This window comes from Delphinus delphis, chromosome 14, assembly GCF_949987515.2.
Source record: "Delphinus delphis chromosome 14, mDelDel1.2, whole genome shotgun sequence".
Taxonomy (NCBI): Eukaryota; Metazoa; Chordata; class Mammalia; order Artiodactyla; family Delphinidae; genus Delphinus; species Delphinus delphis.
This window is the reverse complement of record NC_082696.1, coordinates 49,708,957-49,735,206: the sequence shown is the minus strand read 5'-3', so window position 1 is coordinate 49,735,206 and position 26,250 is coordinate 49,708,957. Positions and strand designations below refer to the sequence as shown.

The 26,250-nt window shown below is 37.9% G+C and overlaps 2 protein-coding genes across 2 annotated transcripts in view; one reads left to right on the top strand and one right to left on the bottom strand.

Moving 5' to 3' along the window:
• Positions 1-15,471, bottom strand: part of SESN1 (sestrin 1) — a 106,854-nt gene extending 91,383 nt beyond the window's left edge. The window contains exon 1 of the mRNA XM_060030128.2: positions 14,466-15,471. Coding sequence (XP_059886111.1) covers positions 14,466-14,744 — 279 coding nt within the window. The 5' untranslated portion in view covers positions 14,745-15,471. The remainder of the gene's footprint in view (positions 1-14,465) is intronic.
• A 673-nt stretch (positions 15,472-16,144) lies between these two features.
• The window catches only part of CEP57L1 (centrosomal protein 57 like 1), a 67,053-nt gene continuing 56,947 nt past the window's right edge, over positions 16,145-26,250 (top strand). Inside the window, exon 1 of the mRNA XM_060030125.1 lies at positions 16,145-16,214. The gene's annotated coding sequence lies outside the window, so the exon portion shown is untranslated. The remainder of the gene's footprint in view (positions 16,215-26,250) is intronic.

Here is a 26,250-nt window from a genome sequence, read left to right as displayed (position 1 = left end):
GAAAGAACAACAGAGCATTAGTTACAGCCAGTAATAAGAGGTTTGGTTTGGGCATGTTGGGGATAGAAGCAGTGTGTACTTATATAAACAAACAGATAAGCTAAGAAGAAAAGTTAATTATTACATTAAAAGTTATTTGCTCCACTAAGCTGTCTTTATTACCCAACCCATTCTGATCTTTCCTTGCTCTGAATTATTGTAACGCTCTATATGTCGTTTAATTTTCCCACATTGATTTTAAGTCATCTTCCAATATAAAAATAATATGTGCTCACGAACAAAAACAAAAAGACTATAGGAAAACAGATTGGTGCTTAAGGATGTAGAGTCAGACATGCCTCCTAACTCTCAGTATTCACTACTTGAGTTAAGTGGCTTAATCTTTCTGTTTCCTCATCTATAAAATGTAAAACTCACGTCACAGAATGGCTGTAGGTATAAAACTAGATATTGCAGTAAAATGAGCCTTCAAAGGAAGTGCACAGGTAGTTTGTAAAAATTCTTCCAGAATGTGAATGTAAATGTCAAATATAAAAAGGCAAAATATAGCAAGAATTGAGTTTTGAAGATCTGGTGTGACACAGGTAGTGTCACCAGCAGTCGCACCACCTTTAGGAGCACTGAGGACCAAGGAAAGCAGTACCCAAGCAGGCTGGCAAGTGCTTCTTCTCAACAAGAAACCCTAGCTTTTGAGACGTTCATGTTTCCTTTGCTAAATAAATTAGAAATTTAATCTAATTTCAGAGCAAGTGGGTGTATTCATATTTGTTTTGCTTTGGGAAGATAGCTTCCTCAAAACCTGTAACCCACGTGAAATCTTGCAATGTTATATGTCAAATGCTTATAACAAAGCCTGGCATATAGTGAGCACTCAATAAAATTAAATATTTATTAATTATTATTATAAAAAGAAAAATTAAAATCTCCAATAATCCCACCTCTAAAAGAGAACCAGGGTTTTGGTACTATTTTGTTACAAGCAGGTTTCCTGACATTTTCTCCTCTCTATAAAAAAATATATATTTGGCCTACTATTTTAAAAGTTGCTTTTCCACTTAAATATAATTTTTAATTTTCTTATACATTTTAAAACAACTTTCAATAACTATGTAATAGTCCTTTATACAGATGTACCATAATTTAATTAACTAATAATTTCATTATTGGATATTTAGATTACCAACTTATATATAATAATATAAACACATTTATATCATAAATAATACTACAGAGATTATCATCATACATGTTTTTTCAGATGAGTTCTTAGATGTGGAATTACTGTGTACATACACTCCCACTAACAGTTGCACTACTGTCAACGTACTACCACAAAATTTAACATTTTTAGTGAAAGTCTTGATTTGTTCTTAATTGCTTTTCTCTAAATCATTGCAAAACTCTTAACAGTAGTGGTTGTTTTCAACTTCTTTTTATATTTATCACAGTGCCATAACAGTGTTAGGCACAAAGAAAGATTTTAAATGAATTCTTACTTTAAAAAAGTATTCCCATTTCAGCCTTAGATAGAGAGGGAGGTCAGCTAGAGGTATAGTGAGTTCAGGAAAGAAAACAATAACCCTGTTATTATTTTAAGAAAGGAAAAAGAACTATAATTTAGTTTCATTCCAACCAATAAAAAGCATTTAATACAAATATGCAGTACTAAAATGACAGAATATTTATCTCAAGGTTTGACTCTTCACATTTTACTACAAAATTACTTCCAAGTTCAAAGAAGGAGCCATTGAAGGCCAGTATAAATTGGAATTAGACACCCCTTAATCAGAACAATTCCCACTAAGGATTTATTTATAATAATAAAATGCACTAAAGGGAACAAAAAATAATAATAAAATAAAGATTAAAATACTCATTGCTTGGTTGAAGAGCCAAACACAACTCTAGCTTAGAGTGAAATTTTTGTTTAGAAATTTACTTTTATACATTAAAATGAAGAAAGAAAAGGGCTTGCCAGACACCCATACTCCAATACTTAGTACAGGCCCAATCATCCAAGATTTGTTTAAATCTTCAGCATCTAAATAAGATGAACTAAACTTTTAATGCAGTATTTAGGGAAAGAAAGCAAATTTGTTAGTAGTTTGTTAGTAGTTGTCACTAATGAAAGAAGTATAATATTTAGATTTTCCATCTTCTTTGACAAGGTTTACTGCCATATTATTATTTTCATCATGCTATACTAGATTTTTAGTGTACATGCCATAGATACCAAACCTCTGACCTAACAAATGGTATGCAAAAGTATACAAAATGGCACTTACTATTATGAGTTTGAAAATATTTTGTGCTTAACAGTATAGTTATAATGGGGTTTACAATTAGAAAATATCAGTGAAATATTTTAAAATCTAATTTATAACATATAGGCAACAAAGTTAACAATGTCTAAACAATTATGTTAGTTTAACACAGTTCAAATTGGGTAATTTCTTAAAATCATTTTATAACTTTAGTTCATAATTTAAGAAACCAAGATTAAAATGTTCCAATTTAATCAGGTAAATGTTGAACTATGGAAAGGACAAGAAAAAAATACTTTTTACACTATTTAAACATAATCCTTTATGATCCTATGATAATTTTCCAAATAACTAAATAAAAGAATCCAAAGACTTTCAAGTATGCACAGGAAACATACAAGTGGAAAAATGATTTCTATAAGAGCTCCAAGTAATGATATAATCTGGGCTTGACTTCTTAAAAAGACAATAGAAGCCCCTTTTCTTTTTAGCTGTAAACAACTTGCTGTATGACATGTAACGCAATACAACATTTTGGGAAATTTCAAACGTTTATAATCCACGAGAAAAACACTCAACACTCCTACACCATTTTTTTAAGCCCACAATAGTGCAGTCTTTCAGCTACAAAGCCAGAAGCCAGTTATAAAACCAGTACTTTTCCGCTACTTGTGGGGCGGGGAAGGGGATGTTCAACACTGCAAACGTTAGGGTCTAAAATAAGATCATTGCAAGGAGTTACTACAGCACTCACACTGCCAGCATTGTCATGGCAACAATGAACTAGCTAGGAGAATGCTCTTTTAACATTCAAAGCTAATCTTGAGTCTATTACTCACGGAAATATACCAAATTTTCTTTTAGGCAGTTCACTAAAGAAATCATCTTACTTGGTAATCTCTTAATGTAAAGATAAGCCTTTTATATATCATATTTCCAAGATCACAGTCTTAGCCACCTTCTTGCAATCAGCTGAAATTTATAATGACAACATAATGAAAATTATATGCCACAGTGAAACACAAAGATTCAATAGAGTTCAAATGCAATTTCAAGATGGGTCAGGGTTTAAATAGGAATTTGATATGCAATTTAATAACATCTGAGAATGTGGTTTCTCCTAGAAACCAAAGTTTTACATTTCATCCTGAAGGAAAAATAATTTGGAAAAGAAAGTAATATATATTTTAATAGGAAACATATTAAATTTTTATTCAGATAATGCAGTATAATGATGAAAAGCATGGACTCTAGAGTCTCACAGCCTGGGTTTGAAACCTGGCTCCTTTTCTTACTGAGCTATGATACCTTGGGCAAGTTATTTAACCCATCTGAGCCTTGATTTTTTTTCCTGATGCATAAAATGGGGCTAATAATACCGACTCTTACAGTGTTGTGGTGAAGATTAAATAAAAAGGGTTAAGAATATATGAAAAGGGTTAAGAACTAGGTTTCGCATATAGAATGCCTATTCTTATTACATTCAAAAATACACATTTCTTCGAAACTAGAAAGATTAAGAGACTGCTGAAAATGACTTTAGGTAACCTTGTCCCAATGTGTGGCAGATTCTAAGCGGGGCAGGCATGGGAGCTCAGGAGGAGCCCCAAAGACACCTGCCATGCCCTATGAAGCAAATTCAAGAAATCAAACATGATACAAAATCTCTTCAAGCCCTGTTACTTCTGGGGTATCTTTGGGGCCATGTAATCTTTGCTTAGTTACTTTGTTCTTAAAATCATATCAAGCAGTCTAGGCCAGGCCAGTTATCCGGCCAGAGTGAAAGGACTGTTTTGGGGACTTTCTGCTTAATATGTCAAGCTCCCACTGGGGGAAGCAGAGTAGGAACACTGATAGTGCAGCTTTAATCTCCTCAGCAGACCATCAAGGCAGGCAGTCTCTGCAGCAAATTTGCCTGAAGTATCAGACATGAATCGACTAGGCACAGAGGATTCAGCTGCTTACTGACAGCACTGGCATATAAGTCATCATTTGCTTTTCTACATTTTTTACCCCTGAAGATACATTGGAGAGTCAGATGTTCCTAAATGGAACAATAGACGAGCATTGTATCAGGGGAGGAATCCGGTTCCCAGAGTGCTAAAACAATGTTTATAAAACCCTTACTTTGGTTCCTAGAGGTGCTATTTCCTCTAGGATGCTATTTCCTAGGGCCAAGAGACCTGGAAAGTAGGTGAAAACTTTCCCAGTTGCCCAGAGACTTGGGGTACCCTAAAGGGCATATGGTGCCAGAGGGCTCAACTTCCCATCTCCTCTCCCCCAACTGCACTGTGAGGGCAAAACAGAATACTAATAGTTAATATTCACTGAGTGCTGAGTTACAGTAAACATTGCACTTGTTACCTCATTTAATCCTCACAACTCTGTGAGAGAACTGAGGCTTAAGCAGATTATATAACTTGCCCAAGGTCACAAAGCTTGGCAGAGTAGGACTTAGAGCCAGGTCTGACTAACTCTAAAGCCCATGGTTTAAGCATGCTCCTTTACTGCTGTCCAGGTATTAAAGCACAGGCCTTGGCAATGGACCTCTCCATGTACACTTGACCCCTGGATGACACATGCACCTGCACCTGTTTGCCTGCGACCCCTCCCTACTGGTGCCATGTTGACATACTAGAATGGTGCTGAACTCCAAGGAGGGGATGGATGCTACAGATCTGCCATCACCAACGGAGCAAAATTCTGAGTAAGTCCACCACTTACCCTGAGGCAGTGGTTGGTTAGAAGCATCCTTTGGTAAAGTTGGACATAGCATTAATATGTTAATATATTAAAATTTACTGTACAAAAGGCAATTAGGGGTGTAAATACATGTGGATACAAAGAGTGGGATATATGAAAGTCAATTATAAGTCAATACATAAAAATCCTAAACTCTAAACAGAAAAATCCTAAAGTAATGCCAGTTTGGAGTTTGACTCATTAGCTAAAAGACCTAGATCAAGTTCATCATCATCTTCTTTATTATCACCAATATTCATCACCATCATCACCAATATTTACTGAGCACTTACTGTGTATCAGGCCCACTTCTACATACTTTACTGTTCACTTAATTCTCAAAACTACCCTGTGAGAGTGGTATTATTATCCTCATATTACAATAAGTAAACAGTCTCAAAAAGTTTATTCGTAATTAACTTTGTACAGTATATCAAAGTTTACAAAATGCTTTACCAATATGATCTCCTTTAATTTTTATAATCACATCACAAGGCAGATATTAAAATTATGTCAATTCACAAATGAGGAAACAGACTACAGAGGTTAATTTATTCATGGCTGGTAAAGAAAATCCAAGATCTTTAAACCCTTCTGAAGCAACATCTCTAGTCAATGTGAGACTGTATATTTAAAATAGATGGTTAGAAAGAAAAAAAAAAAATCAAGAAAAAGCAAAAGCTTCTTTTGTTTTTAAAGTAGAATAATGATTAAAATTAAGAGACGCTTACAGCCTTTTCTTTGATATGCCAAAAGATAGATAAGCACAGCGCTTGGCATATAGTAGGTACACAGTAAATACCTCATGAATGAAATGAGAAGAAATATTCAGTGCATTCAGTGGTAAAATCTATACTGCCTCAATAAAATTTCATTTATGCTCAGAATCTCTGTCATCAAGAAAACTGAATAAATACAGATTAATATTTTATAATTTAAGACTGCCAATGTATACATTACTTGTTAGATGAAAAAATAGACACACCTTAATTTGGTGAGGTGTAATCACTATCAATGACCTTGAGAGATCTTATTTTGTGAGAAACCCCGTCTCCCTATCATTTAAATCACTTTTTACTTTTGAAAGGCTTCTCTAAATATGTCCTTCGGTACCACTGATCATATCATTCTACCATTATTTTGCAAGGCTTGGCCTTTATCACATGATCGGAAGAATTTCTTACTGTGTTTAGGCTATGAATAGCATTTGAAAAATTACTCAGTTATAATTATAGACAGCTAACACCTGCCAACTTGCTAGAAAATGAAATCATGTCAAGTTTAAAGACGACTGCAATGCTTGTCAAACAGTGAAGTGTGAAAACAGTAAATGCTCATTTTTAGTGGGGTAAACTAAGATTCTAATTAGACTTTACTGAATATTACACATAGAATTGACAAATTATCCTAGCTATTTAAGAAAGCATATGTATATGTATGTATGTGCATATTTTATATATATATAAAATACATATGTATATATTATATATGTATAAAATCTTGTCAATTTAAACAATTTTTAAGTTAAAACATTAATACTATTCATTTAATGAATATGTATATATGAAAGTTGATTTGGGTAATATAACTAACAAAACTCACACCATAAATTTTATTTTCCTTTAGTATGGTTTAAAAGCTTAGGAAGTTGTTTGAAGGTAATTTTATAATATAATATTTTAAAAATCTATGAAGACCTTTCCCTTTTAAAATTAAAAAGAGTCAGATTTAAAGAAAGCATAAAACTAAAAGTATTTCATTTTTCTAAGGTAATTCCATATTTCATTGCAATCTTATTAGATTTTTCTATAAGTAATTGTAGAAAAGAGATAAGAACATGAGAAGACATGATTCTTGTGTTGCCAAATTTCACAAGTCTTTTTCATATAAACTGAAACATGTCACAAATGGTGACAGTTTACTAGCAGTATACAGGCTTTCAACAATAAAAACGCCTATTGTGAAAGTCCAATAAATGGTCCTAACAGCTATCCTACAAAAACTCCCTAAGTATTTTCAGTGAAAAAGCATTTTTTTAAAAAACAAGCATCTTTTTTTCTTTGAGCAATATTTTTTAACACCTTTATTGGAGTATAATTGCTTTATAATGTTGTGTTAGTTTCTGCTGTATAACAAAGTGAATCAGCTATATGTATACATATATCCCCTAATCTCCTCCCTCTTGCATCTCCCTCCCACCCTCCCTATCCCACCCCTCTAGGTGGTCACAAAGCATGAAGCTGATCTCCCTGTGCTATGTGGCTGCTTCCCACTAGCTATCTATTTTACGTTTGGTAGTGTATATATGTCCATGCCACTCTCTCACTTCGTCCCAGCTTACCCTTCCCCCTCCCTGTGTCCTCAAGTCCATTTTCTATGTCTGCGTCTTTATTCCTGTCCTGCCCCTAGGTTCTTCAGAAACTTTTTTTTTTTATTTCATATGTGTTTAGCATACAATATTTGTTTTTCTCTTTCTGACTTACTTCATTCTGTATGACAGACTCTAGGTCCATCCACCTCACTACAAATAACTCAATTTCATAAAAAACAAGCATCTTTTAAAAGACTGTTTTTCTATACACAAATGTCATGGTAAATGTATCTTTACTGACATTAGTTTAACTTGGTGTAGTAACCAACAGGAAAAAAAGCAAAGCATAAAATAATGTTCCCATAGTGTGGGTTAAACTTCCAGTCTGCCCATTGCCCCTAGTAATACCATTATCAAATATTCTGAAGAACCCTCAGATGCCCCTGAGTTTACTGTGCTAGTGTAACTGAAGTGGTAGTTCATAACATCAAAGTCAATTAAGGTCTTTCTCTCTTAATGTAATAAATATGATCTACAAAAGCTGGGTCAAAGTAAATCCTATTTTCTATTGACTTCAATTAAAAACTAAATATTTGGGGCTTCCCTGGTGGCGCAGTGGTTGAGAGTCCGCCTGCTGATGCAGGGGACACAGGTTCGTGCCCCGGTCTGGGAAGATCCCACAAGCCGCGGAGGGGCTGGACCTGTGCGCCATGGCCGCTGAGCCTGGGCGTCCAGAGCCTGTGCGCCGCAGCGGGAGAGGCCACAACAGTGAGAGGCCCGCGTACCGCAAAAAAAAAAAAATAAAAATAAAAGTAAATATTTTATCATGGTGTGAAAAAAACAGACTGATTTGAGAAACTGTGACAAAGAAGAGATTGTAATTGGTGGCGAGGCTTGCTTGGTGCTGATATACATCCAGCATAACTTTCATCCTTTTATGCAATTTAAGTACTGCCTTCCCTCCACCAGCATCTCCCCTGTCCTTCCACAAATTCTAAAATTTCCCCGTGCCTCTGGTTCCTCCAGTACATGCTAATTTGCTACTCATAAACACTGTTTTTAGATATGAAATTATTTATGATTAAGACATAACACCAAATAGGGCCCCATTGTTTCAAAGTTCTAAGTGATTAATAATCCTTCATCAAACCGAAGATTCTACAGCTACTTTCTGTCACATCAAAGTTTCAACAAATCCTTAAGTTGGCTGTTTAAGTTATTATCTACTCAATTGGTTAAAAGATATCCTGCAAATTTCTAATGGCTTACAAAAGGAAAATAAATATAACCCTAAAACAAAGAGAACAGCACATCTATTTTCAAATTCTTTTACTCCAAGAATGATCTGTATAGCACTTTAAGGGCACACAGTATTAAAGACAAGAAAATAATTCTAATTAAGCTAAACTATTGTTTCAGGGAGTCCTCCTGACATAAACAACCCATGACCTTAAATTGAAATCTAATAGGCAAGTGTTTAACATCCCATTTCCCCACAAAACACTACATCTCATTTATAAACAAAAACAATGTTAGAAAAATATTTTAAAAATTGATCATTCTGGTTTTTTGTTTGTTTCCATGCTAAAGACCATTTGGGGCACTATAACAGGAATAAAATATTTGAAATCTGAAAACTTAAAAAAAAAGAGTATCCGTGTTAGTTTCAATCTTTCTTAAAAGTCAGAACAAAGGAAGAGGACACTGAGGGTAGATAGTGTAGATATGATTCATCCTGTAAGCCAGTGAGTAGAAAGAACATAGGCTTTTTACTTTGTTTTCAAAGCATTTAGAAAAAAAAAAAAGTTAAAGATTTGCCTTCAACTTCTTTACATTCTTCTTCCAAAGAAGCCCAGACAACCTGAGGGTAAATAGTATTCTCCTCTGAGCTCAAAAGCAAAGAAAGAAAGTGGTCAAAGATAGGAATAAGAGGAAGCAGGAGGCTTTCTGAGGGAAAGGGACTGAGTTCTCAGTGTATCAATAAAATAAGGAAGGCCAAAAAACAGTGGATATGGAAGAGAGAAGCTCAGTGTAAACACTGAAAGAGGACTTTCATATTTGCTGTGATACCTAAGAGGCAGCAGTGAATGTTTGAGATGGACTACCTTAAATTTTTGGCTTTGACTAGACACGGCAGTAAAATAGAAATAAAAACAAAACAATCATCTTAAAAGGCCAAATCTGCTTCTAGAATGTTCCGAATCTGTTATATTTTATAGCATCATTATAAATTAGTTACATTTCCAATCTAATAGAATCTAAATTATAACTAGACCAAAGCAATATATTACCTAGTTAGATATCAGTTTTATTGGCAGCCTCTGACTAACCTGTCTTCTGTCCCTCTTCTTCCTCACCAACAGAAACCTTTGTTCACACGATGGGGGCTCTTCTGGCTCTTAGGGGCTGAATGTGGATTAATCCAAACCAAAAATAGAAATGCCCAATTTCTTTGCCAGTTACTGGCTTAGTAAAGGGCATGTGACACTGGTCAATAGAAACTGAGAAGAAGTCTGCTGGAAGGTTTCTGGGGAAAGCTTTTCTTCCCTAATAGAGGCATGGGGAAAAACTCTTTTCCTCTTAGCTGCAAATGGTCAATGACTACACATGGTGCCTGGAGAACAAATAGATAAAAGGCAAAAAGGTAACATAGTTCAGCTAATGAATCAATCTTTCAGGCTTGAAATAGCCTAACTTCCAGACTCATTATGCGAACAATAGGAGGTTTACTAACCTCTTACTGTTAAACCTACAAACTATATATTACCCAATGGATACCAACTGGATACTCCAACTGCAACTCTACAACTATAAATATGCACCATACCCAACAACTAAAGTTTTATTTCTCCCTGGGGGGTAACAATCACTTCACTAAATGAAAGTCTCCTCCATCCCACTTAAGATAAATACTTCTTACTTGGTCTAAGTTTTCTACCTTAAGCCAAGTTACTTTCAGATAGTGTTAATTGCTGACAGGCATATAAGAAAATTTGTTTTCCTTTGTCATGGTATAGAAATGAAAAGGATCAAATGACTACTCTTGGAAAAGTACTTGGCTATTTTGGATACTCCTCATAATGTTTTGATGAATATACACATACTCACATTTCCCCCCTTAATTACATGTATCATAAAGACAATAGCTCACCAGTGGACTATAATAGTGTATTGGGCCACTCCATTCATTTGCTTAGGGAATCAAGCATATCCAAAAGGTATTATGGGTGTAAACAAACAAACAAACAGCACAACTAAAATCTCCTATGAGAACAGAAGACCTTCCTCTAAAACAGGGAACAAATCTAATTGATCTTCCAGTCCTGACTATAGTGCCTGGCACAGAATAGTTCTCAAAAATGTGTTGAACAGATTTAAGTATGCTGACTTGAAATCAATAAATTGAGAACAGGAATACAAACAGAGAATGCTATCTCTCAATGTGCCAATTTTTTACATGTTTAGCCATTCTGAGTTGAATCCATCCTACCACCACCCTACCATATCTTCCTGACCATACTCCTCTGAGCTGACCTATAGCAGTTAAGGGCCCCTTCAGGAACAGCTGCAAGAATTGCAAATGCAGTTCAGCTTTTGCTGCTTACTAGTGAATAACAAGGCATTACAGAGCACTACATTATTTTGTTTCCCTTGTGAGGCTGCAGCGTTAAGTGGACGCCAGATGATGCTGGACATTAAGTAACATACTTAAGTTTAGATTCTATCCTAAAGGATTTTAGGGAGGAGAGAAACATGGTCAGCTTTTTATTTTAGATAAATAGCTCTGCAATTACGTGGAGGATGGATATAAAGGTGGTTGAGAAAAGTGAGAGATAAGAATGTCAGGAGTAGAAAAGTGGTGGCAGGGGCAGAAATCCCTTTAAGAGCTATTTCTAATCAGATTTATCATAGGCAACTTAATCTCAACATGTCCAAAACAGAACTCACCATTCCCCTCAAGTGACCCTCTACCACTCTTTTGTCTCCCGAAATGACTTAATTATTCACCAAGGAGTTCAAGCTAGAAACTTTAGAGCCATCCTTGATTTTATTTTCCTCATCTCCTATATCCAATTAAATACTATACCCCATAGGTTCTAACTCCTAGCTATCTCCCAAATCTATTCACCTTTTTCCACTTTGCCCACTACATCTTACTCCACCATTTTTGCTTTGGACTAGTGAACAACCTCCTAACTGTTGTACATTCACTCTCGACCCCCGAAATCCATTCTTCAAATTGCTTCCAAAGTGATGCTTCTAATACACCATGTATCATGTCACCATCTTGCTCAACACCCCCCAGTGGCTTCCCATTGTTGCTAGGATAAAGCCTACAACTCCTAACATGGCCCACAAGATCCTCTGTTCTCTGGCTCCTGCCTAAAAACAGAATTCCTAACTTTATGGGTGTTTCTTATGTGCTAGGCACTGTGCTATGCTTTATAAGCATTATTTCATTTTATTCTCATTGTGAGGCAGGAACTATTAGCATCACCCTCATTCTGCAGGTGAGAAAACTGAGTCAAGGAGAGATTATGTAACTTACCTAAGGCTGTAGAGTTCAGGTCTGACTCCAGAGCATGTACTTAAACTTTCACACTCTCCTCACACTGTATGCTCCAACCACACTGCATTACTTTCCACTCCTAAATTCACCTGCTCTCTCTTACCATGAGGCCTTCACACACACTATTCCCTATACATGGAATGTCCCTCTCACAAATCTCATTTTTGCCTGGATAATATCTATTCATTTCTGCTTAAATGCCATCTCTTCAGGGAAGTCTTCCTTTACTATCTAAAATTATATTGTTTATTTGTTTATGGTCTGTCTCCCTTCAGTAGAATGTCAAAATTGTTACCACTGATTCTCAGTTCTTAGAATGGCATTCATCAGGGGTTCAATTAACATTTGTTGAATGAAGGCATGAATGAATGATGTAGGGATGAAAACTCCCTAATCTAGTAACTTCATCTATTCAGACTAAGAAACAGTATTTATTTAGTAGCTTCCAGGTCCCAGTCAACACTCTTGAGAACTTACAGCTGAGCCTGCGCGTCCGGAGCCTGTGCTCCGGGAGAGGAGCTCTGTCTCTCCCACAGGCTCTGGGAGAGACAGACACATAAACATGTGATTATAGCCCAATATAAGTAAAGTGCCTGTTAGAATTGTAGCTGGAATAATGTGCAATAGATGCAGAGATGAGAAAGAAGGCATAAATTGATGGGAAATCTTTACAGGAGAGATTCTTGAATCCTTTTGCAGGATGAATGAGTCTTGAAATACATATCACACAGTCCATGTATTTCTTTTATGAAAGGGGAGAGCAGCATCCATTACATATGGGGCACTTTACATCTCAGTTATCATAATTTATATTATTTATTATAGTAATACACCTCTGTATTGTTATTACCATTTTATAGATGTGGAAATCCAAGCTTAAGAGAGGTCAAGTAACTTAACTCGTTCAAGGGTATGCAGTATATTAATAAAGGAGGAGAACCTGAGCCCAGGTCTGACACCAGTACCACTTTACTTACCATTATGTTAGTCCTTTGACCCTGTACTCCCCAGAACCTCATTACTTCTGTTTTCAATCTAACTCTTAACAAAACTGGTTATCTGGTTTCCCATTCTAATATAAAAAAAAGTAGCAAAATAAAAGATTCAGGAAGAGACTGAAGTGAAGTATACCAACAGTAAGGTAAGGAACAGAAAGACTATAAAAATTGAACACACAAATTCAAACAAAATGTATCATACAGGCCTACATATACATTCCACCCTCAGCTGTACAAGAGTATGTACTTGATGTGCATAATGATGACCCCATTATGAAAAAAACGGTTGTTGTAGTCACTACACTAAAAGATAGAGAAATAACTTTTGATGCTCAAAGAGGTAAACTTCAAGTACTAGAATAATTCCTCTCTAGTAACTCTGGATAAATATAAATTGTAACTATTGTTTCCACAGCGTTTGTGAGAAGAAATATCCAGAGATCTTAGAGTCTTCATTTTATACACATTCTTATTTTTCTGTTGCTTTAAACTGAATTCAAACCAAAATAGAAAAACTGTTCATCTTAGCTTACATATATACCCAAGTAAATTATAAATTTAAAAAACTTCTCATACTGTGACTTTGAACACATGTGGATTGAGTAATTTAGACTGATAAGCTTAAAGACCATTTCTGACAATTCTTAATATCTAAAAATCTTTCCCTTAAAAAAAAACCTTCTAATAAATCTTCTAATAAAACAAGATAAATTGAATATGTACAAACAGGAGGAAAACTATAACATCCTTTATCCTTTGCACTCACAACTTAAATAGGTATATATGTGAAAAAAAAGAATCAAACAACTTAGGCAAACACAGAGAAAGCTAGTTAAGTAACTGACCATAACAGCCTACCATTCACTCAACCTGAATCCAATTCTTCAATCTGCAGATGTCAGCTCCTTTATAACATGGGCTTTTATTATTTTATATAATTCTTTCAGGAAAAAAAGGTTGCATTTAGGGAACAGATTCTCGGGTTTTTTGCTTTGTTTTTAAGAACAAGAGGAAATTGTTTCACCAGTTATCTCGAACAAGCTGACTAGGAAATATTTCTTTATCATTTTAGAGGGTTTTAAACGTGAAACTTTCCACAGAGAACACTGTTTGTAGCAATGTGAAAAGCATACTGGCTACACTTCCCAACAACACATAAAAATGAATATAAGGAAAAGTAAGTATTCATTTGTAATTAACTGTAATTTTCACATATTTTGCCCAGGAGGAATGCATTTCTTTTAAAATTTTTTTTATACAGCAGGTTTTTATTAGTTATCTATTTTATACATATTAGTGTATATATGTCAATCCCAATCTCCCAATGGAGGAATGATGCATTTCTGCTAATACTCTCTAGAAAGACAATACTTGTTTAGTTGTATTTGAAAATTACTTTTACTTTAGTTCACCTTGTCCAATTTTAACCCCAAATTCAATGTTTTACAAAACAGTCTAAATTTAAGATGTTGAGTGGTTCAAATTATAACAATCTATTTGAAGCAAATACAAAGTGAATATCTGCAAGTAAAACTTCACATTACTAGATAAACAGTTGTACTTATAATGTTATTTCTTACCTGGACGCTCTTCAGAATAAACTCACTTTTCTCTCTTACATCTTTAAAGGGACATCTCTTAGAAAGCATAAGCAGATGAGCAAGAAGCTTATTCAACCCATCCAAAGAAACAGCATTTGAAAGGCCGTCTGCTGGACGATAAGGTGTCTCTTTCACCAAACGAAGACACTCGGTTTTTCTCACAATGATCTGCCTAATGTTTTCCAGTGCTGTCTCTCTAGTAGTTGAATCTCTACTGCACAGTCCATCCCATCTCACTTCATTCTCTCCTTCAGCCATGACAATTGGAGTTTTTTCTTTGCTGTCTTCAGTTACCTTTCAGCATGTCCCCCAAAGCACTTTGCATTTTTTAAAACGAGAAAGGTAAGAATAAAATCAGAGAACTCGAATCGTCATGAAAACATACGTCTGGGTGACATTTGGAGGCAGAAGTGTCTTCGATCTACAAGATAGAGCTCGCCCTCTCCTTCTGCCCGGAGGGGCAGTCTTCTGGTCAGAGACTGAGAAAAAAAGTTGGAAAGTTGAAACCTTACAGCGCTGGCTTTGCTGGACAGGCAGTGTCGGGAAAGTGTTCTCCTCCGTCTCTCGGCGTCAGCGGATATCCTCACGTTGTGGAGCTGTCAAACCCGTACTCTGCCCAAAAAGGCTGGTAACAGCTGAACGCTCACCAGCCATTCGGTGTTTTTTGTCTGTGCAGCCACGGTGTTCTCGGGAGCGTTCCCATTCCGCCCCTCCTCCGGCACCAGTCCCCGCCTTCCGCAGCTCCTCCCTCCCGGCCAGGCGCTGGCTGGGAAGGCTTGCCGAGCCCTGGCTTGCTGGCCCCGGCGGCCAGAGACCCTGGCGCTCCCGGGTGGTCGGCAGCCTCGTGCAGCCGCTGTCTCGGTGGCGGCGTTGGGGGAAATCGTCTCCGGCCTGCCGGTTCCGGACTCCCCGGGCAGACGCCGTTTCTTTTCCAATCCTTGCGTCCTCGCCCACCGCCCGCCAGGCCAGCCAGGCACAGGGCGGCCCCGCAATCCCCGAGCGCGGGGCTGGGGAGCGAAGCTGGTGGAACGGCTGGGCCCGCGGCGCAGAGCCCGCCCCTTCGCCCAGCCCCATCGGTGGGGCTCGGCCCAGAGGGCGGGAGCGGGGAGGAAAGATGGGGTCCTCACCCCCAGCCCCTCCCCTTTCTCCGCCCGGCACAAACGAGGAGCCGCCCCCGCCCCTGCGCCCTGTTCCCCGCCCAAGCAGACGCGACCCGCGGAGGCAAAGCCATTGGAAAAAACCCCGCCCTCCCACAGGCTACCTCCTAGACCCCAAGTCCGCGCGCGGCCGCCAACCGCTGCCGGCCGTTACGCTTGCGTGACGGCGGGCAGCGCGCATGCGCCTTAAAAGGCAGTTAAGCTGCGCCGGGGGGTGTTCTAGCTGCTCTGAGGTTTGGATTCTTTGGCCTGAACAAGGGGAAAGGAAAATAAGGGACAGCTGAAGTACACAAGCACGGCAGAGAGTGTAGCACAGACGTACACCTGGAAGTTCTTGAATTTAAATTTAAGGTCAGCCTAAAAATAGAAACGGTCTCTTTATTACGCTAAACCCAGGTTTAAGAAGGCAGGGCGTACTCGCATTGACTTCTGGGAAGTATAGTTTTGGTGCCCTCGGCGCGTTCTGTTTGCGACAGAAACTACCGCCCCCGTGAGCCACTGCGACGTAGCCTGTGGCGGCCTGCGAGCCAAGGGTTAGCGTTGACGGAGATTGACTGAGAGCGTCGGTTTGGTGAGCATTGTGGGCTTGGTTGCCACTTTTCCTTTGACAGGATTTTTCCTTCATTTCCTCTGGGATTTTAGAAACCAAGCCATCTAGGGCTGTATCCTTAGTCCAGGGACTTCTGTTAGTAATCTATGTGGGAAGGACTAGTCCGGGTGCCCAATCCCGTGGGCGCGTAGAGGCGAGAATTTGGGAATGGTTGCTATCCTGAGGGTCGGAGGGTGCAGCATAAGGCCAGGGAAGGAGGATGCTGTGGAACCGGGTGCTCCGCGCTGCTGCCTCTACTTCCGCTCTCTCAAGTGGGCTCGCGCGGCATGGATTAAGTACCCCTATGCAATTGCACCTGTTTGCCATTGCACAGGGTTGTGGTTTATTTGCTCAGTCAAATGTCACCGCAAGCCAGGCTTTCAAAGAGAGTTGTAAAATCCCTTTTGTATGAGACTAAAGGAGAAAGAATCCCCGGTATTCCTAAATATGAATTTTTGCAGGCTTTAAGGATACAATATGAAGAGAGACATAAAAATCTCCAAAATTTAGTATTTTTTAAAGATTCAATCATTTGTTTACAAATTACTGTTTGATTTTAAAAAGTCATTCCTCTTGAGGAAAGTCGACGTTTGAAGTGTTGTCAATGGACTGAAGACCAAATTAGGTTTTAATCCTTCACGTTGCAGAATAGATGTGTTTCTTAAAACTTAGCCTTGTTAGGTACTAAGTATGCAACAGTGGAAAAGACTGTTATCTAGTTAAACTAATGGTTAAACATACTACACATTACACACATTAAACATATAGTACTATATCATTGGGATGGCTAGAAAGATCACTGAGCCCAGTCTTGGGAAGTCAGGGAAATCTTCATCTCAGGGAAAGAGGGCCAAAAGAACAGCATATGGTGAGGCCCTGAGTGAGAGAGAGAAGATAATTTCAGGAAACTGCAATAAGCCAAAATCATACATATTTTGAGAGGGATAGCTTTTTGTGTATTGATGTAATTTGAAGCAGCAAAGAGAAAGGTACTGTGAATTTTCCAGATAGTTTCTGAAAGTCATCTATCCTTGAACAGATTTATAGTTCTGATGAATTGGTTTAATTTGGAAAGCCTTTGACATTCTAATGTTACTGGTTTAAAATCAGAATTTTAAAAAATGAGAACTTCTTATGAGTATGATTTCAAAAACCAAAAAAGCCATTCCTTTTTTTTTTCTTTTTGAGGGGCTCATCCTCCTTTGTCCAGCCCACAAAGGGTAGGGTAGTTTCCTTTTTTTTTTTTTTCTTGCGGTACGCGAGCCTCTCACTGTTGTGGCCTCTCCCGTTGCGGAGCACAGGCTCCGGACGCGCAGGCTCAGCGGCCATGGCTCATGGGCCCAGCCGCTCCACGGCATATGGGATCTTCCCGGACCGGGGCACGAACCCGCGTCTCCTGGATTGGCAGGCGGACTCTCAACCACTGCGCCACCAGGGAAGCTCATAGGGTAGTTTCTTAAGTCCGAGTCTCCTTTTTGCTATGTAATTGAATATGATCTCATTCATAGCCATGGTTTTGCCACCACCTATGACTCTTAAATGTATAGCTCCATCCAGCTTCACCTTTCAGCGTTCTTATATACATCTTCTTGATATTTCTTGGCTATCTCAAAAGTACCTCAAACTTAACATGCCTAAAACCAAATGCATGGTTATCATCTGTGAATCTGATTGTTTTCCAGTGTTCCCTACTTCACTTTAAGACACTACCATCCACTTATGATGAAAATTTGAAACCTAAGCATTAGTACTATTTTTTTAATAAATTTATTATTTTTGGCTGCGTTGGGTCTTCGTCGCTGCGTGTGGGCTTTCTCTAGTTTCAGCGAGCGGGGGCTACTCTTTGTCGCGGTGCGCGGGCTTCTCATTGCAGTGGCTTCTCTTATTGTGGAGCACGGGCTCTAGGCGCGCGGGCTTCAGTAGTTGTGGTGCACGGGCTTAGTTGCTCCGCGGCATGTGGGATCTTCCCAGACCAGGGCTCGAACCCGTGTCTTTCTTAATGTCCTTCATACCTCTGTATCCAAATTATTATTAAGACTTATCAATTTTATCTCCCAAATATCCCTCAAATCCATCCTTTTCCATGCATCTACATAAGCACAGTCTTTTCTAAACTGCCATAATCTCTTGCCAAGACCATTGCAATAGTGATTATTCACTCTGGCCTTTCTCCATTAGTTCTCCAAACAGTAGCCAGAATAACTGTTTCAAAATTCAGATTTCTCTTAAAACCATTTAGTGATGTCCTGCCTTAATCTTAAAGGCAAAATTTCTTTATAAAGCCTAATGTCATTTGGTCCCTTTCCACCTTTCCAGCCTCACTTAGTCTACCAGTCTCCACCTATCTGTGCTTCAGCCATACAGATCTTTCTTCAGTCACTGGTTCTCATATTCCTTTTTATCCATTTGTTCACTCAACAAGTATCTGTTGAGTGCCTACTATATAACAGGACATTGAGGTTATACTACTGAGCACAATGTACAAAAGTCCCTACTCTCATAATCTTACATTCTACTAAGGAGAGATAGACAATAAAAATGTGACATATATAGTAAATGAAGACAAATGCAGTGGAGAAAAATAAGAACCAACTCAGAAGGGGGATGGAGAGTGCCAGGTTTTGGGAGGCAAGGTTCACTTTTAAATAAGGTGGTCAGAGAAGACCTAATCAAAAAGGGTCATTTGAGGGGATCTGAAGTAGGAGGAGGAGTAAGTCATGCAGATGCCTGGAGGAGGAACGTTTCTGTGAAGAGAACAGCCGGTGCAAAGGCCTGCGGGTCCTCACATTTGACAAATAACAGTGTGGCAGGAGAGGAGAAAAACATGAGGTCACAGAGGATGGAGGTCATGTAGGTGATTGAAAGAACTTTGACTTTTTTGATTGAGATAGGAGGCCATTGCAAGGTTTTGAGCAGATGGGTTGCATGATCTGACTTTTTAAATTGATTACTTCTTTTAAATTGTGTTGATCATGGACCATGGAGAAGCAAGCGTAGAAGCAGAGACACTAAATAGAAAGGTAAAGTAATAGTCCAGGTAAAAGATGGTAGTGGTAGTGGGCCAGGGTGATAGCAGTGGAGGCAGTGGGAAGAGGCCAGAGTCTGAATATATTATGAAAGTATAGCCAACAGGTTTGCTGACAGATTGGATATAAAGTGTGAGAGTAAAAGAGTCAAAGATGATTACAAGTTTTTAGCTTGAGCAACTAGGAGGGAATTACCATTCAGTGTCATGGGAAAGTCTCCAGATTTGTGTGTTGGGGTAGCAGGGTAAATCAGGAGTTTGGTTTGGCCATGTTACGTTTGAGATGCCTCTAAGACATTACAGTAGAGGTGTGGAGCAGGCAGTTTGATAAATGAGTCCAGAGATGAGGGTAAAGATCTGCCTATAGATATAATTTTAAGCTTCACAGTAGTGTTTTGATAGTAGATAAACACCGAGAATAGCTGGTATCACAAAAAGAGGCACTCCATGGAGTTTGGGTCGATTTGGATTTATCTGCAACTATGCAGGATTTGCCAGTGAACCGAGAGAAAAACCTAGAGTGTGGCATCCTAGAACGCAAGTGAAAGTGGTTGAGGAGGAAGGAATGCTAAGTTATGTTAAATGCCGCTCTAGGTCAAGTGAGATGAGGATAGCTGATCACTGCATACAGTTACGTGGAGCTCACTGAGGATCTTGAGAGCAGTTTCAGTGCGGTAAAGGGTAGAAAAGCCAGAAGGGTGTTTTATTTGAGAGAATAGAAGACGAGCTAGAGACAGTGAGTATGGTACTGTTTTCTTTATCCAGACTGTTCCAGCCTAGTCTTTGACTCCTGTTCCTGTAGATCTTAGCTGAAATATCACTTTCTGAGAGTTTCCCTGATCTGATTAAATGCCCCTATTGCATACTCTTATTGTGCTGTATACTTTACTTGCTAATAAGTTACAAATGTAGTTTTACGATTGTCAGTGTGATAATTTGACTTAAGTGTATCTGCTTCTAAAGCTTAAGCAGGCCAGAGCAGTGGCTGTGCCAGTTTTTGCACATCCTCAGCTCCGAGTACAGTGTCTGACAGAATGAACTTAATAAATACTTGACGAAAGAATGAATGGAAGAAAAATGTAATGTCAGAATTTTCAAAGGTGTTGCACATTTACCTGTTGTTTACAAAAACACAAGATAATTAATGGATGGAGGAGGATATTTTATAATGAAAACATTTTAGAAAATTAGTCTTAAAAGAGAACAAAACTGGGACTTCCCTGGTGGTCCAGTGGGTAAGACCGCGCTCCCAATGGGGGGGACCCGGGTTTGATCCCTTGTTGGGGAACTAGATCCCACATGCATGCCACAACTAAGAGTCCTCATGCCGCAACTAAAAGATTCTCCCATGCTGCAACTAAAGATCCCGCATGCCACAACGAAGATCTCGTGTGCTTCAACTAAGACTCGGCACAGCCTAAATAAATGAATAAATTTTTTTTTTAAAAAGAGAGCAAAACTTTTATTGCTAGTGAGTTGTAGTGCTCACCCTCATGAAATTGGATTTGCTGATATCTTTACCATGTTCCTGCATGTCTCATCCTGTTATAAGATAGTCGCACATATTTACGTAGAGTATAAAGTAGAGGATATCCTCTACTTTATACTCTACGTAAAAATGCGCAACTATCCTCTACATTCATTTATGCTTTAAATGAATAGTGCTCTAGTCAATAGTGCTTTCCTCTAGTCAAGGAAAAAGCTGACTGGCTGGTCTCCGACAAGAGGCTTTCACTATGAAATTCATTGATTAATTGACTGTAAGAAAAACAGGGCTTCTAAGTCTTGTGCACTTACAAACACAATCTTTCTACATGCACCAGAGTTTGTGAGATACACACACACACACACACACACACACACACTTGACTGATGAATTTATCAGGATGCCAGTTTATTGATATACTTTGAGATATTTGTCAAGTAGATAGCATACTGATTCTCTGACTAAGGGGTTTTCTGTTTAGGAAGATTATATGAGAAATCAGGTTGCTTAGGAGCTTGGAATCACAACAAAGGAAATTAGATGTATGTTGTGGTCACTTAATAGCATTAAGCTCTGAGAACCTCTACAGTAGAGCTTAAATTGCCTCCAATTTCTGCCCATCTGAGTTAAATTTTTCTATTCCTGACAGCTGTTCTTTTTGATGAAAACATTCTGTCTTTAAATATGTTAAAACATTTATATTGTAGCCTAGTCTCTGGTCTTAGAGCCATTCTGTCTCTATAAGCTAACTTTGCATATATCTGCTCTGGTCCATTATGTACTGATTTATAGTTTAGCCTTCTGAAGGTAATATTATTTCTAAGTTTTTGTAGGCCCCACATATCACAGGGGTGTACATTGATGTTAAGCTCAACAATGAGGTCTGAGCTAGAGATGTATTATAACTATCAGCCTATTAGAGTATTTTGTTTTATTTTGCTTTTAACTTACCATGTCTGTGTGCTTACTGCGGTTCAGGCAGTCTGTTAAATGCTTTGCACTTATATTATTTGGCCCTTACATAGCTAAAAAAAAAAAAGAAATGCTAGAGTTCATCCAAAGCTTACTCTTAACCATTATGTTAGTGTTATACTATAACCATGGGAGCAAATACAATTGGCTATGGTGAGGATGCAGAATAAGAACCACGGTAGTTTGAAACTGACCAGAGAAGGAAGGGAATAACCAGGAAATGGGCAACCAGGGTTGAAAATTTCAAGAAGAAATGACTAGTCAATATGGAGAATGCTACCAACATGTCTAGAAGGCTAAAGTTACTGAATGGTTTGACAGTAGGTAGTCTCTGTTACCCTATAATATATGCATCTGGTGTATATTCCCATATTAATATTGAATTACTATGCTGTATTGAGATAAAGACTGATTGACTTGGGTTGGCCTAGGGTAAAACCATGCTGCTCCCTGAAGATAGGAGAGTCTCTCCTAAAGGGCTGGCATTTCTCTTGTTCACCTCTACCAAAAATGTAGGTTCCAGATCAGGAAACTACAACTTGGATAAAAGGATTTAAGTGGGGATAGGTAACTCTGGATCCTTCTGGGTTCTCTTTCCTAGGTTTAGTCTTTAAGGAGGGGATATGGTAAGCATGGATTCTTCGGTGGTGGGTGCTAAAATAGTGCTCACCAGTTGAGGGTAGATCAGGAACTATGATAGAACAGGGCCTAAAAGCCCCAGAGAGAAAATCCTAACTTTTAAGATTCACTGCCTGGTTACTTTTTTGGTGTCTGTGCTTTCTTCTCTTTTATTATATTTTGACTTTGGTAAAGTCTTATTTAAATATCATAACCTTATCTTTGTTGTATCAAGATATATAGGGGAAAGAGTCATAATCATAGATCTGACAAGGCTCTAGCATTATAAGGGGAGCAGCACCCTTCTCCCAGTGAGGCCAGTGAGGAGGGACAGCGATAATGAGATCTCCAAGGGGAAAGTGAATATTAAGGACAAGAACTGGAGCTTGTAGATTTAACTCATAAGTTCCTCTTCTGCATGTAGAGATTCTTCTTCCATTGTCAACCTCAGAGGATCTGAATTTTATTTATTAAAGAAGGCAGTGCCATTTTCCTATCAGAAAATGACCTTTTTCAGTGCACTTACAGGGGAATGGAGGAATGAAAGCCTGATATTTGCATTCATTTGTCGAGTATTTATTGAAAACCTAATATGGACAAGCTCTATGATTGGCACTAATTATACAGCAGCATAATTAAGAAGCTGCCATTAAGAACTGCCCTTAAGCATACAACCTGCATGGAATGTAGACTGTTCTTTGAAGAAGTTTGGCTGAACAGCGAGGGATAGAGATAGGATAGTAGCTGAAGGACTGTGTGAGTGATGATGAGAGAAGGGTGATGTTTAGCAGGTAGACTCAATGAGATTTGGTGACTGTTTGGATCATGGAGATAAAAAAAGGAAATGCCTGGGGGACTACTATCCAGATGGTAAGGAGTAACTCCTCCCATTAATCAGAGTATGGAATATATTAGGAAGACCAGTCTTGGATGGAAAGATACTGAGTCCAAGTTTGCACATGTTAATCATCTTCTTTGAGGGACTTACGAGTCATTCAGGTGAACAATGACCAGTACTGCTTATGAACACCTTCTGTACGTGAAACCCTAACTGTTCTTTGTGAGATGTAGCTGTAGATTCAAATAGTGAGAAGAGCATGGACCTTGGAGTCACAGTATCTTGGGTATGAATCCCAACTTTACTTCTTACTGGCAGTGTGAATTTGGTCAGTTATTTAACCTCACTAACTTTGAATGTGGGAGATGAAATAGCCTTAGTTTTCTTACCTGTAAAGGGAGGATAGTACCTGCCTTCCCAGGGCTGTTGTGAAGATTTAATGAGATAATATAAAGTTTTAGATTAGCAATTGGCACTCAAGAAACAGTATCATAAATCACAGCAAGATCCTTTTTGACCCACCTCCTAGAGAAATGGAAATTAAAAAAAGAATAAACAAATGGGAGCTAATAAAACTTAAAAGCTTTTGCACAGCAAAGGAAACTATAAACAAGACGAAAAGACAACCCTCAGAATGGGAGAAAATATTTGCAAATGAAGCAGCTGACAAAGGCTTAATCTCCAAAATATACAAGCAGCTCATGCAGCTCAATAACAAAAAAACAAACAACCCAATCCAAAAATGGGCAGAAGACCTAAATAGACATTTTTCCAAAGAATATATACAGTTTGCCAACAAACACATGAAAAGATGCTCAACATCAGTAATCATTAGAGAAATGCAACTCAAAACGATAATGAGGTATCACTTCACACCAATCAGAATGGGCATCATCAAAAGATCTACAAACAATAAATGCTGGAGAGGGTATGGAGAAAAGGGAACCCTTCTACACTGTTGGTGGGAATGTAAATTGATACAGCCACTATGGAGAACAGTATGGCAGTTCCTTAAAAACCTGAAAATAGAACTACCATATGACCCAGCAATCCCACTACTGGGCATATACCCTGAGAAAACCATAATTCCAAAAGAGTCATGTACCACAATGTTCATTGCAGCTCTATTTACAATAGCCAGGACATGGAAGCAACCTAAGTGTCCATCGACAGATGAATGGATAAAGAAGATGTGGCACATATATACAATGGAATATTACTCAGCCATAAAAAGAAACAAAATTGAATTATTTGTAGTGAGGTGGATGGACCTAGATAGAATCTGTCATACAAAGTGAAATAAGTCAGAAAGAGAAAAACAAATACCATACACTAACACATATATACAGAATCTAAAAACCAAAATGGTTCTGAAGTATCTAGGGGGCAGGACAGGAATAAAGATGCACACGTAGAGAATGGACTTGAGGACACGCGGAGGGGGAAGGGTAAGCTGGGACAAAGTGAGAGAGTGGCATGGACATATATACACTACCAAATGTAAAATAGATAGCTAGTGGGAAGCAGCCGCATAGCACAGGGAGATCAGGTCGGTGCTTTGTGACCACCTAGAGGGGTGGGAGGGAGATGCAAGAGGAAAGGAATATGGGGATATAAGTATACATATAGCTGATTCACTTTGTTATACAGCAGAAACTAACACAACAATGTAAAGCAATTATACTCCAATGAAGATGTAATAAAAAATAAAAATGAAAGAAACAGTATCATCAAAATGATCATCTTTATGTAAAATAGTACTTGTCCTTCAACTTGATTGATATTAATGAAATATTTATAAGGTGCTTTGTGGTTGAACTGAAAAGTGTTATTTTGTATAATGCTACTATTGTTGGCATTCTCTATGATTTTATAATGAGATCCTTGAATTATATTTCATTTTTCCCAAATTTACAACTTAGCTTTAATAATATTTTATATTTTAAGCTTCTTAATTGGGGAAAGTTGCTATAAGTAAAAATATGGCAATTATGATTTTTCATAAAACAGCAAAATGAGAGATTACTGTATTTCTGAGCAAGGACTCCATGTCCAGCTTTGTTATAGAAATTTTTAAAAACACCATATTTCATCTGTAACATATCTATATGATATAAAAAATGTAAAGAATGTATATTTCAAGAAAATATAATTACCAATCACATAAAATTTTATTTAATGTGGTACAGTTTTATACTGCTTAATTCAGAGCTCTTATTTTTATAATGTCTACCTTATTTTTCTAGCCACAAATAAAGTAAATAGATATTATGGAATTTAGAAGAACTTCTCCAGGTTGGTAAAACTGAGTGGTTCTTTTTTTTGTTGAGTTTTAGGAGTTCTTTGTATATCTTGGACACAAGTTCTTTATCAGATATGTTTTTTGCAAATACTTTCTCCCAGTCTGTGGCTTGTCTTTTCATTTTCTTGCCAGTGTCTTTTGCAAAGCAGAAGTTTTTAATTTTAATAGAGGCAAACTTGTCAGTTTTTCTTTCATGGGTTGTGCTTTTGGTATCCTAAAAGTCATTGCCAGACTCAGGGTCACCTAGATTTTCTTCTATGTTATCTTCTAGAAGTTTTATGGTTTTGTGTTTTATGTTACAGGTTTATGATCCGTTTTGAGTTAGGGTCTTTTTGGTGAAAGGTATAAGATCTGTGCCTAGATTCATTTATATGTTAAGAAAGTTTCTGCTGGATCTGAAATTATTAATTACTTTGATCAATAATATTAAAAGGTGACAGAAACTTTAAAAAAACAAATAATATACTGAATATTCACAACTATATAAGTTTTGTTCTTCAAAACTGTTCAGTGAGCGAGAGGCTCGAAGTCAGCCCAAAGATGGGGCCAGGGAGAGCTTTATCTGAAACACATCAGGAGACTGGACTAACAGCTCCATTTTAGTGCCGCTCTACTGTTATCTATTGTTAACATGTGCAGTTGGCTGAGTGCTGTATGTGCAAATTGTTTGGGGAGACTTCCTACAATTAGGAATATTTTACTTCAATTAATACACCCTGTTATTTGTTCACATTGCTATTTCTTTGCTACTTTGCCTAGTCATACAGGCTTGCAAAA